This window comes from Thunnus thynnus, chromosome 19 (assembly GCF_963924715.1).
Source record: "Thunnus thynnus chromosome 19, fThuThy2.1, whole genome shotgun sequence".
NCBI classification, from domain to species: Eukaryota; Metazoa; Chordata; class Actinopteri; order Scombriformes; family Scombridae; genus Thunnus; species Thunnus thynnus.
In genome coordinates this window covers 23,806,678-23,820,413 of record NC_089535.1, presented here as the reverse complement: position 1 = coordinate 23,820,413, position 13,736 = coordinate 23,806,678, and the positions used below count along the sequence as shown (strand labels likewise).

Genomic DNA, 13,736 nt, shown 5'->3' with positions numbered 1-13,736 from the left:
CATTCACACTCAGCGGTTAGTCAGGGTGGAGCTACGTGTAATCTCTGCCTAATCATTTCCTTGTTAATTTAAGAGAGATAAAAATCTGATGAATATTATAATTATATAGTCATTTATGGAAAACAATGGGTGGCGTAAACCGGCAGAGGTCCAGATTGTAGGCAGTTGGACAGAGGAACTGCAAAGCTGTTTTTTGTTTTTTCCCCCCGTATTTGCATGTGAATGGGTGCAGCTCAAAACCTGACTTGCAAATTGCACCCTCATTTGAATGTAAAGTGAAGCATGGACATGAAGTTTTCATCAAGTTTTCAGTAGTGGCCTTAAATTTCTTTGTACTTGTGCTTTAAAAAGTCTAGTCTAAAAAAGTCTGACAGTGTCCAAATTTAGCAGAATATATAATGAGGTATTTTGAAGGAGCTTCTGAGTTAAGCACTTGAGCTATCCTTATGTTGTCACTCCAGCACAGATTTAAATGTTTGTATCCTTTGCAGTATGCTAGACATTGCATAATAAAGCAAAAAGCAAAAACATTAAGTATATACTGTTATTGTAACTGTCAGTATCCCACCCCAGGTTAACAGGCTCATCTGGGAGACTAAATGCCAAAAATAATTACAGTAGTGTGACAATTACAGTACTTTTCCTTCAAACCTGATGAGCTCGACAGACTGTCTGTATTGAACAGGTGTTTAAATGCAACTAGGAACTTAATGGCAAATAATTTCCTGCAGTTAGATGCAGATAAAACTGAAGTATTGATTATTGCTCCTGATAATCTTCACTCAGTGATCAGGCAGAACCTTGGTGCCTTATCCTCATCTTCTCAATCTAGTCTGTGTAATCTTGGTGTGATTTTTGTCCAATACATGAGTTTTGATGCTTATATTAGGAAGCTGACTTGATCATGTTTCTTTCACTTAAGACACAGCCAAAATCAGGTCTGATGTGTCAAGAGCTGGAACTCTGTTTTTACCCATATTAATAAATCTTCCTTGGACTGCTTACAAACCGTCCAAAATGCTGCTGCTAGGCTTTTAACACAAGTCAACAGATGGTCACATATTACACCTATTTTAATCTCTGTACATTGGCTTCCTGTTAATTTTAGAATTCATTTTAAAATCTTAGTACTCACTTATAGAGCCCCACTTGGCTTCACATTATATCGTGGACCCTCTGCACCACCAGAGGGTCCTCTAATCAGGGTCTTCCAAGTGGTCCTTGGACACATTTTAAGACTCAGGGAAATCATGCATTCGAGTCAGCAGCACCTAAGCTTTGGAATAGTCTCCATAAAAGTCTGAGTTCTCTGGACTCTGGGGACTCTTAAAAAGCAGTTAAGAACCCATCTGTCCAGAGGGGCATTTAGGTAGCATGTGGTATTTTATGTTTTAACTTGTGATTTATACCTGTTTTTTACCTCCTGTGTATTTGTTGTTTATCTTTGATTTATTTATTTATTGTTTTTTGTGTGCGTGCCTGTGAAGCACTTTGTGACTGGTGTCTGTGAAAGGCGCTGTATGAATAAACTTTACTTACTTACAGTGCCTCTAACCCAGTGACTCAACCTCAACAGAGGAGATATTTTTTCCTGACCTTTGTCATAATAACACACAAGTGAATCAACAAACATGCAATTTTTTGACATATTTCCACTGTTGACTTTCCCATTAAAAACACAGTCATAAAGCAGCTGGCATTTAAAATGGACCCATTTATGTAAAGTCCATATTGAAAACACAGCAGAGAGGAGGAAGTAGGGAGAGAGGAGCAAAAAATAAACACATTATATTCAGAATAAATAAGTAAAGCTGTGATAAGTGAAAAAATAAAAAGGAGCAATGCTGTAAAAAACAACAAAAACCTTTTTCTTTAGCATCCAACTGTATCACAGTCGTCATTAGTATATGGAGTTTGTCATGAAACTATGTGTTCAAACTGAGGACTTTAGTGAGTTGAAATTATTTTGTTGTTTCTAAGTCAAGAATGAACTGTCAAGATCAACTTTTAAGGACAAAAAAATCCTACATTTACAGTTCCTTGACAACTGAACAAACTCAATCTGCTGATGAAGACTGTGTGATATGGCTAAAAGCTTCAGCAAAAGCTAGAAAGTGAGATTGTATTGCCGAATTGCAGTTTCAAAAGTCAAGAATGACTTTTCAAGCTGAAATTTGCCATAAAGTTTTGTATTTTACATCCAGCCTAATTCTTAATTGCAGCCCGTTTCATTGTTCTTTTCATGAGTCAGACTTTTTCCAAAGTCTCATAACAGTCCTGAGCAACTTCCACCGAATCCACGTCATGTGGGAACAAGTTCATCTATCACGCCTCACAGATCTTTATGTGATCAGATATCAATGTGTCCTCAAAGCATCTTGGGTGCGTTCACACTTGTGATCAGATCACCCAACACTCATGTTAATGCTGGGTGTTAACAGGGCCTATGAGAAAGCAAGGCCATGTTGGACATCTTGTGGTCACTTTTAGAACCTGCATTAGCTCCTTCAGCAAGAGGCAGTCAAGGAGAAATGAAAGTGTGGATGTCAGACTGTGCTAAATTTCATTTGGCTATAGCACACACTTAAGCAGAGCAAACACAGTCCAAACGCATTTTTAAGTAAGTATATAAGAGGGAACATTTAAATCATAAATTCCTCCACAGCCTTTCCTCAGGCCTGTACTTTCTCTCATTGTTTCTTGTACATGAATGATTGCAGACACAATATGGCATCAGACATGTTTTGACATTGACATTTTACATGAGCAGCAGCTTCAGGACATTTACAGTAAAAGGGTTAATTAAGGCTCAACTGTTCTGATCACCCACATCACCAACTTGATGTACAGTAATTTAGAGGTTGAACACAGCAAATTTAGGTAAAAACTTAAAAAAAAAAAAAAAAAAAAATTAAAAGAATCTAACTTGTTTACAAGGAAAAACCCTGCAATATGTATTAGAAATAAGGACAGTTACTCAGACTGTACATCAAACTTTATGTTTAAATGACATTGTTGTGTTTATTGTGTTTTTTTTAGCAGAGGCCTGAGACCTGTACATAAAATCTGGTTGTAATCCACAGGACCAATCAGCACTCAGAGTCACATCAATCTCTCTCACAGAGTGTGACAGAGTGTCTGCTGTGATCAGGACACAGGGTCAATGGACCAGAAAAAATGTCTCACCTGACAATACCCTGCGTTAATAAATGACGTACAAGGTATGTCATTAATTAACAAAGACAGCTGTGATGTGATGAATGATGGTCCTCCCAATTTAATTAAAGATTACACTGACAGTGACTGTGTTGGTGTTACGGTATATTCCACTTAGGTATCCAGAATGACATTGGTATCATTTCAGCTGCTTTAGGTCATATTATTGACAATGTGTGAGGGCTGTTTAAAAGAATGAAGGTTTCCAATGAGCCTAAAGATATACAGTACATGTCAGACAGCACCCCTTATTTTGTCTGTAGATGCAACATGACATTTTGACAGATACTGGGAGAAACTCTTGATTTTATCAAACTTGTCAGTTTGTTTTTAAGTTACATGGTACAATGTGTGGAAGAGACATATACTGACAGTTCGATTAACAAGGCTACATCCTAGTTTTTGAGATATTTCAATTTCAAAGTAGTGGCCAAAATAGCCGAGAACAGATACAGTTTGTCAGTTGTATAGCTGACTCTTAAGTCACTGCAAAGAACATAATATTAATTTTGACTGTAATGAAACCCGGTTCTTTAATTGCATATTCATCTTTTCCATTTTTTGATGCGTTTTGCTGGCTTCTCTTGTTTTTTTAAGCACTTTTTGTATCACCAGGGGAAAGACAGGCTCCAAAACACCACAGCTGAGATATACTATCAGCTGATCACTTGGCTGGCATGTTGATAAAAAGTTACATGTTCACCTGACTCAGATCAACATTATCATCACATGTTGTGTAATGAGTGTAAGTCCAATAGTCACAATTGTTTTTAGCTCTGGTTTGGTCTCCATGAACCCCTGAGAAAAACATCAGGCTCTTTAGCTGCTCAGTTCACCAACCATTCACCTCAGCTCTGCTGCTTCCTGCTGGGCAGGTCACATTCAGCTTGTCTGAGCTTGTTATCTGGAGATTGCTGCTTTCAGTTTTATATGAATGGTTGGTATGAACATTATGGAGTCAACCATACAGTCAGATAGCCAAAACAATTAGCTATTACAGTGACTAAAAGCTGTGTAGAGCTGCTGCAAAGTTTATAATTCTGGCAACACTTGCAACATCACATCACTGATTCACTTTTAACATCAAACATTTTAATTCATTTTATATGTGTGTATTTTATTTACAATGGTGTGGAACATTTAAACCATGTGTTTGAGAAGTGCTACATGTCTGTTTTTCTTTCTTTTAAGAAAAGTCTATCAAGCTCAACGTGAAAGCAGGCAAGATTGTTAAAAATCTCCAGCATGCACTGCTGCTTCAGCACCGGACCACTGCACATCAGACTGTTGGAAAATGCCTGCCTTTGCCAACATCAGGCTACCATTGGAGCTGGTGAGTTTGCTGCCAAATCCGAAGTGACTCGTCCAGTACTGTGCTTGTTAGGCTATCACATTATTGGGAAATGAATCTGATTGGGGTTGTATGATAGTATCAAATGCATTTTAAATCTCATTGCAAGACCTGTTTTTCTCGGAGGCCTTTTACTGATGCTCTCTCTTGCTTTGATCTGTTCTCAGCCTTTTTAAAAACTCGTTTGTCTTCGATTCATATATTGATGCAAAGGTGTTATTTTCTTTTTATCTCTTCCTTCTCTTTTGTTCTTTTTTGGTACAGTGTGTACTTATATTGTTTTGTTTGTAGATACGACACTCCTAGAGACTCCTCATATAGCAGTTTAAGAAGTGCTATATTACAAAAACTTTACTGACTTACTCATACTGTACTCAGTCGATCACAACAAAAATAATTACTAACAATTTTGGTAATTGATTTATTGTTTAAGTCAAGCAAAAATGCCAAACATTCACATTCTCCTGCTTCTCAAATGTGAGGATTTGCTACTTTTTTCTGTTTTATATGATTGTAAATTGAATATCTTTGGGTTTTGGACTGCTGGTTGGACTTAAGCAGTTTGCAGACACCACTTTGTCCACTGAGGAAAGTGACATTTTATTGATTATTTTTGTGCTATTTATTGATTTGTTGAAAAAAAAAACAGCTGAGAGATTAATTGATACTGTAAGTAACTGTTAGATGCAGGACTTTAAATAATTAAAGCAGAAGAGCGGATGGACTTGGCAGTATGTAAGTATATTTTATTTACAGTTGTATAAACAAGATAATTCAATGCAAGATCTTTACTGGAAAAGGTAAGAAAAACAAGTGATTCTTCCCTTAAGGGGTGTTGTCATGTTTCTGTGTGTGTGTGTTGATGCATGCCTGTGTATCACAACTGTTGTGTCTGTGCGTGTGTGTATGTGTGTGTGTTTGTGTGTGTGTGTGTGTGTGTGTGTGTATAACTATAATATAAGACATTCTCAGCTGCAGTCATAATACAAGCGCAGTACAATCTCCTCAACCCCCATCTACACTGAACCAGATTCTATTTACATTTCATTCAACTTAAGTGCGTCACACAGCTCAGCTAACTGTACACGGCAAACAACACGCATCCAAGAAAAAAAAACAAACAAACAAAAAAACGAAAGCACTGATAATAACACGTAAGCATGCATAGGCCAGAATGAGAATGTGATCAGAGGCAAAGTATTGGTTCAAGTTTAGAAACCAAACTCTGTTTTAGCACATTGCGTGGTTGTGTAAAAGTGTCATTATGTCACTTATAAAGACTTTGTAGATACTACTGTTTGTAAGATTTGTGAAATTAAAACATCTTAAAGTGGAGAAGTTAACATGTTTGACTGATGTTATAGAGGTTCTGTTCCTATTCTCTTGATAAATCAGTATATTTTCAACAGTTTTGGGAGACCCCTCAGCTTAAAGTGCTATGCGGTGCCAGCCAGACACCAGAAAGAATGTGATAGTCTTTCAACAAGCAGCAGTGGTTTCTCAGCTCCAGAAAATGGGAAACGGCCTGTTTTTGCATCTAACCAAGACCTGCACACAAGCTCGCAAGCTGAGCCACGCTTTCAATTCACTCGGGTTCCTTCGTGTAAAAGTTCTCCGGTGCTGCGCAGCAAGGAGTGTTTTGCACGAAAGATCGAGTGTTGGTTGGGTGAAAAACCTGGCCCTTTGATGCAACCCCGTCGAGACTGGAAATTGAGAAAGACTGCTGCAGCAGGAGAGAGGAAGAGAGAGGGCGTCCCCAAACGCAACATGGCTTATGGCTGAGACCTAAAAACACCAGTCTTACTTGAAGGTTTCATCAGATTGCAAATTAATCTGTAACTTCATGTATTCACTACTTATCTCTCGCTATAAATAGTAGCAAAGTTTAACTGATTTTCTTTAAGAAACTGAGTTCTTAGAAATAAAAAACAAAACATGCATTTGGCATTTTTGTAGAAAATGAAAGGGGAAAAAGATTCAATTTTAACAACTACTAGTCCAGAATATAGCCTTCAAAATATCAATTATCTATTTCATTAACTATATCATTCAGATACATAAAGCTCTTATTCATATACAAGCACACACATGCTTCCATCATCTTCTCTGGTAGACAAGATTAGTTATATCCTCTTTGTTATCATTAGTGTCTCCTGATGAAAGAAATATCATCTAAAAACTTTTAAAGTGTAGATAAAAACACAAGAAGTTCCTATTAAAAATACTTGATATCCATCGAAGCTTACAGTACATATTGTATTGCAGTATATGTTGTTAAGAAATGCTAAATATTACTATTGTATCTAGGCCCTAATTGGAAGTGATATGTTAAGTACAGTACTTGCACCAAAACTGGTTTATTTAAACTTAACCAAACTAAGCTGGTCAGGAAACTGGAAATAACATCAAACATTAAGTAAATTTCTGTGAGTAAAAGGACAAAAACAAGGTTAAATAAGTCAGCTAATAATATACAGACGGAAAGATTGTATATGTGAGTCAGATGGGTTCTTCTGTGCATGCTCAGGGACCCTACAAACATCTAACACCAGGTAATCCTGACTTCAAAAAAGGTGCAACTTCAGTGTTTTCAGCCACTTCTTCAGCAAGCAGTTTCCTCGAAAGCTCCGAAAGCGGTGAAATGAAAGCTTCGGCTTCAACGGCGAAGGGAAGTCGAGGAGATGGCTCTCTCCCCTCCGCTTCCCCTTCTCCTTCCTCGTCTCGTTTTTCCTCTCTCCTTTGGGGAGCAAACCTCGGCGTCTCCCTCTCTTTTACACCACAGTGCTGACAGACGGGTCAGACAAGTTGAGTTGGCCCGTGATGTCAGTGGGTGGGTACTGCTGCAGAGGTGAAGAGAAATGGGGGGGAAAGGAGTAAAGGGAGACACATAAGAGGGAGTGATTTCTTGACAAAAGCAGCATTTGGAAGCTTTGTTGCAACTTAATCTATACATTCGTTTTGATTTTAAGAAAACCTGCGCTTCATTTCTGCAGAAATGTAGAAGCAGGAGGGTTCTCTAACCCCTCTCAGGCAGACCTCAGTTTTTCTGATTGCTATTTTGAATCTTTTACGTTTGGATTTTTGTAAAGCAGTTTGGTTGTGCCTGAGGTGGGCTAGTTGGGAGCAGATGTAAGGTCATGAGAGTCTAGACAACAGCAAATTTGAATCAGGCAATCATTTATTTTCCAGCCTGACAACATGACTGGGTGATAATTTGCTGCCACGGGTAAAATGGACAGCTCATTTATCTCCCTGCAGTCATTTGTACGCATGCAGACTTCTCTAATTTTAGCAGCTCAGGAGGAGAAGATGAATTTCAGGCTGATTTCAAAGTGCTGTTGTGTCGGACTCTTACATCCAGTCCCCACTTCACTGTGCTTCTTTTAAAGCATAGTGCGTTGAATTAGAGGCGTCTACAGTACTGAGAGGGGGAAACAAGATCTCGATTGCATGCAGGTGCTTAGTTTCTATGGTAATCATTATTATGCTTTTGACTGAGTCTTTTGAGTCTTGTGTGGTCTGAAAGCAGTAAGCCATATTTTTCACAATGCTGAGGCTGCTTTTTCTACTAATGAGCAAAAATATAGAAACATTATGAAACAATCACTCATTAAAAATTGTGAATACAGTCAATTACATCATAAATATACGTTCAACATGCGTTTTTTTTTTTGCAGTAATGATTCCTTGCGTCATGTTTTAAAACACAGTGGTATTGGGCGGAGTAACTAACTTGTCTGCATTATGCTCTTTAAAATTGGACTGATTTCCAAAATGCCAATTAAAATCCTGACTCACAGCACTATATTAGAAGAACCAGTTTCATAACACCCAATGTGCAAGACATTAAATACATAAAAGATAATTGTCCTACATTAATGATGGCAGAACCAAAACAGGGAAGAGTCTTGCCTCACGGTATCCATCTCTTTGTACTTTTTGTGTCTCCATTAAGCAAGATCTTACAATTTAAGTTCCTCTCGTTTTAAGCTGATAGAGCCAATACATTCAAGCATATGAGCTTCAGAAGCTGTTATGATGCAACTAACATGCTGACAGATGGGGCAACATCCAGCCTGAATGATAAAAGGTTTCATTTTTCTAAATCAACTGGCGTCAGAGTGGATGTCGCTCATCTCCTTGACCCGTGAGTTGCATCATCCGACGGCTTACAGCCCCCATTTAGGTCTCCTCATGTCTTGTACCTTGAGGGCCTGCTAACAGCTCACCCTACTGGGGTCAAGTGGACCAGCAAAAGAGAGACACTTCACAACCACAGTTAATGGTTTTAAAGCTACTTATTCAATACAGCTATAGTGAGTCATCTTAATATATGGCACAACTACAAAGATTATTTCTACTTAGTTCTACCGTTACTACATCTATGACAGTTACAGTAATCGGCATGCTTGCAGAGGGAGAGAGGAGCAGTGTGGCATGTGGGTGAGGGACACTGACACTCAAGTCCATTGATATCCATTAATATAAAAGAAGAACATTTATATAAAATCAAAATAATGGTCAAAGACTGAAGATGGTAAATCTTTAAATTGGAGCATCTTTTTTGATTACGCTGAATCCTGTTTTAAGTTTCCACTTTGAGCCATTTTTTTCCCTACTGGGGCTCCCAAACCAGCATCCGAACCCTCATAAAGACATAATAACAATGGTGATCCAACTCTTCTTCTCTTCAAAGGTGACCAATTCTATTGTGAAACCTCCAGGGGAGAGTAAAGATGGTTTGGTTCAATGCAGAAACATCCATAAAAAAAGACAGTTAACACAAGAGAAAGAGAGAGAAAGACAGAAGATCAAATAAAAACACTCAAAAAAAATTTGTGACCTGTTAGCTTAGCTGCAATAAGCTACATCTCCCCTGAGAAACACATTCAAAACACAATGTTAGTACAGAAGCCTTCCACTGAAGGTATCTGTGCTATCTTCAGAGATTTACGTTTTCTTTTCTTTTTAGAGTCCCATGCCAGATTTGGTCAGCAGACCAGCTATGTCTGGCGGAGCAGCTGGGCACAAATGACTGTGGGGTCACTGGTTTGTCAGAGCACTCCAAGCTTGCGGAGTGCAGCCCCCCCCCCTGACCGCAACGAGCAGGGTTTTTCAACTGAACTGTGAAGGAATGGAGAAAACCTGACACTCTCATTGTGCTGCAACAAAGGAGTCAAAGAGATATGAGATCTAAAGATGGTGTAAAAAGGGATTTTTAAAGAAAGAATAGCTTGTAACACAGTGAGAGTCTAAGGCTTCACAGAGTTTGTAGCCCATAAAGACAAGAATTAAAACAAAAAAGAAGACTGTCTTCGCCACCTGAAAATATACCCTGAAAGAGGCATGCACATTTCAGACCACAAGGACACTGAAAAATAAACAGGAATTATGACAAAGAAAATATGACAAAGCAAAAAGTAAATTGATTAATAGAAATCCATGAGTGTAATCCTGAAATAGACATGTTGATAAATAAGACCACACATTAGTTTTCTTCTCAGGAGGACTGGCCATCACGACTACCTTGGAAATGGACTGTACAAAATGACAAAACACCAGCGCATGCTTTTCAAACCAAAAGCAAACCAACAGCGGCTGAAACCCAAACAGAGGAAGTGCAGGGTTGGTGCAAATAAAAGGTGGATATACAAAGGATCAAGCAGTCAAAACGACAGGACACCAACACAAATATACAAACACACACACGCTCACGTACAGTACACACATCACAACGCCACCAAATGGGACACAATCGCCAGAATCCACGTCTAAACCAGAGGCGGGGAGGAAGAACAGCCCAAGACAAAACACCACTGGCAGACTGCTTGCTTTTGTCGCACCCCTTCTCCAGAAGAACACGCCACTAATCCCATCAAACCCCCCCACCAAAATCCTGGACACTTGGACGACCCCTCCCCAATTCAGAGCCCAGCTCCTGGCCTGGCCTGACCTGAGTTCCTGCACTGATGCCCTCCGGCCTGTTGAGGACCTACAGATGCTAAATGGTGATGGTTGATCAATGGTGAACGGACAGACACGTGGCAGAGGCCGCGGAGCCGTGTGGAAATGGGTGAGTGGAACATGGGACTCTCTCGCGGTCGGATATGGGGATGTAGGCAGAGAGGACAGAGAAGAGGAAAAAAGAGAAAGGAGGGGGGGGGAGGAGGAGAGACAGAGGAGAAGGAGGAGAAGAAGAAAGAGAGGGAAGAATAAACAAGGGAAGATGTTGCTTCTTCGTCTCCTTACCGTGTCTTTGGAGGACCTACGTCTCTTGATGCTGGAGGCCAGGGTGGTACTGATGGACCTAAAAGAGGCTTTCTTTTTGGGGTCGGGCTCTGCTCTACCACTTTTCCTATCCTAAAATAAATATATGTAGAAACATTATTCATGTTCTCTGGCTGGAGTGATAACCTTGGTCTCACCCATTCTTCTCTTCCCACCACCACCACCACCACCCGCCACCCCAATGAATTAATTATTATTTTCTAAATAGAGGGAGGGTCCTTGTGAGAAAGACTAGATCATTTGTAAATGTAAAAATGCGCAAAGAGGAAGAAAGAAAGGGATAAAGCCTGTTAGATGTGAGAGTGGAAATAGTCTGTTCAGTCTGATATGAGGGCACTCGACTACATTTTAAGCAACACTGTCACACTGGGACTGCACAAGATGGCACAGTAGTCCTCTAGAAATGTGCTGACACATTCACTCGGCTCCTAGAAATGCATTGGAATGAGTGATGACTGACTAGTAAAGATGTCAGTGGGTGTGATACCTACGTTACACTACTTAAACCATCTACAGTATTCTACCTGTACGCTCACTATTGCCTGAACGCACACTTTACAGTTCCAACTTCCTCATCTCCACACACAAGCGATGTCAAATTAAACATGGATCGACTAAACAGAATGCTGAATATGACTTTTTGAAAATATCTAGAACATACTCGCTACTCGGTTCTAGAAAACATTTTCAAATGCATTCCCGTCACAAAAAATAAACAAAAGAGGAAAAAGAAAAAAGAAGCATTTTTAACCGGCGAGCCAATTTGGTGCCCTCCCTTCCCTCCCTCATACCATCAGAGTGCCCCACAGCTACTCTCAGCACAATAACTGGGTGTTTGTGTGCAAAAAAACTCATATTAAGGTATTCTTACATCCTGAGTCTCTAGAGAGGAAGAGGGCTGCATAGGGGGAGAAAAGAAAAATGAAATAAATTTCCATCCACTTGATCGTTATTACTTTAAAGAAGATCCTTAAGCAAAAGCCAAGGGAACCAAAAAGGGTGAATATCTTTAAAAAAACACTAGCAAAGCAAACATCCACATCCAAAGCCAGGCAGGTGTAAAAAAGTCGAGAAGCTACGTATGGTATCAGAGGCAGGAGAGCCACTAAAATGCATATCAAAGAGGGAAAACAACAGCGACAAAAGTCAGTAATTAAAGCCCATTGAAAGTCATTATACCTTTAAAGGGGTATAATGGAAATTCACCCCACACACAAGGGGATGGGATGGAGATGGAGAGCATAAGAAAAGGAAAATGAATGGTCTCCTACTGTAGCTGCAAAAAATATTCTTTCTGTAAGTTTAAGTGCAGAAATGGAAAAGATTTAATGGAAGATGCTACTTCTACAAAGGAAAGCATTCTAAGATGGGCGTTAGTAAAGTATAAGTGGAGGATGAGCGAGTAGTTGCAGGGAGTGAGGCCCTTTGGGTGGGCGGGGCAGTGTGGTGTGAATTTCAACATGCCAAAAACATTGTATGAATGGAGGGAGAGATAAAAAAGGGGGAAACATAGAATAAGTAAACACAAAACAAATAGCATGACAAATCAATTTTGGCCAGCACTGGCCCCGCAGTACATCCTTTTTCATCAGGTCACATGACTAGGCTCTTTTTGGGCACATTTGTACCACCCATCACCCCGCCAACCAGCGTTTTCCTCTCAATCCCCTGATGTCATGATATCAGGTGGCGAGCAGGCATTAGCTGGCATGGCGGTTCGATGAAAGCTGGCAGGAGGAGTGATTGGTGCAAGACATCACTTGATTTTAGTGCAGGTGTAATAAGTAAAATGTTTTTCCTGTTGGGAGATGACATCTCATGTTAGTAAATGGTGAACGTCAGCGTGTGTAACAAGTGATTTTAACTGTCTTGGTTTCAGGAAAAATCAATGCCCAAGTGACGTCACTTCTCTGTTATTTCCCCCCATTTCTTACACGTTGTGAGACTGCAGGAATGCAGTCTGGTCGCTCTGAGCCCTGATGAGGTGCTGCGTGTGCACAGTCCCGGCCATGCAGGGCATGCTGGGCTGTCAGATGAAGTGTGGCATCAGACTCGCCTGTTTCTCGTCGGAAACAGAGGCGAGCCGCCGCAGTGCATCGTCATTATACACCATCATCATCATCATCATCATCATCATCATCACGTAACAGGGTTTCTGACACTTTGTTTTCATCTTAGACTGACACCAGTTTCAGTCTTCATCAGACAGTGCACTTCTGACTAACATCTGTTTTAACAGAGAACGCTAGAAAGCCGGACATGTAGCCTCTTAGTGATGTAGTGGTCAACAAAACGTTGGGTAAACTATCTGCACCGTATCATAATAGTGAGAGAAATCAGAAACATGTAGTGATAGAAATAATTATGATGTAACTTTATAGAATACATTATAGTTAGTAGCATTAAGACCAATCAGCAAAACAATTAACATATGAAGCCTATAAAGAACATATCAGAGCCAGATCATTGGTCAATATTAGCTTATTACACATATATTGGCACAGCATCAATAGTGGAGATATGAAAAAATGAATTATATGCTGTATTTCTTGTTGTATAATTGTTCCAACTTTAATATGTACTACTTGAGTTTCTGTTAAATGTAGACTCAAAATTTCCAGCCAAGTATCTATAAAATTGCTGGCTTCATCTGTCTGTAAAGGTAATGGACTCTGAGCTCACAAAAACACAGATTTATGAATAATTTAAACATGACGTGACTATAACAGAATTATATGCGTTGTTGATGAAGGATGTCAATCATGTTGTCGTATACAGTCCCATTAAGTGCCTTGTTGTCTGGCCCATGGTGCAGAGGGAAAGCAGCTGAGTCAAATCTGCTACTTCAGAATGATCTCTGTATTGCTTTTTATTCCTGTGC

The 13,736-nt window shown here is 39.6% G+C and overlaps 1 protein-coding gene across 4 annotated transcripts in view; it reads right to left on the bottom strand.

Annotated features, from left to right (window-relative positions):
* Positions 1–5,287: 5,287 nt before the first annotated feature.
* grin1a (glutamate receptor, ionotropic, N-methyl D-aspartate 1a) overlaps positions 5,288–13,736 on the bottom strand; it is a 35,394-nt gene continuing 26,945 nt past the window's right edge. For 2 of the 4 annotated variants that reach the window (XM_067574727.1, XM_067574728.1), the window contains one exon: positions 5,288–7,407. In XM_067574727.1, coding sequence (XP_067430828.1) covers positions 7,339–7,407 — 69 coding nt within the window. In that variant the 3' untranslated portion in view covers positions 5,288–7,338. Of the gene's footprint in view, positions 7,408–9,686; positions 10,928–13,736 lie in introns of those variants that run through there. The other 2 variants (XM_067574729.1, XM_067574730.1) reach the window with 2 other exon arrangements.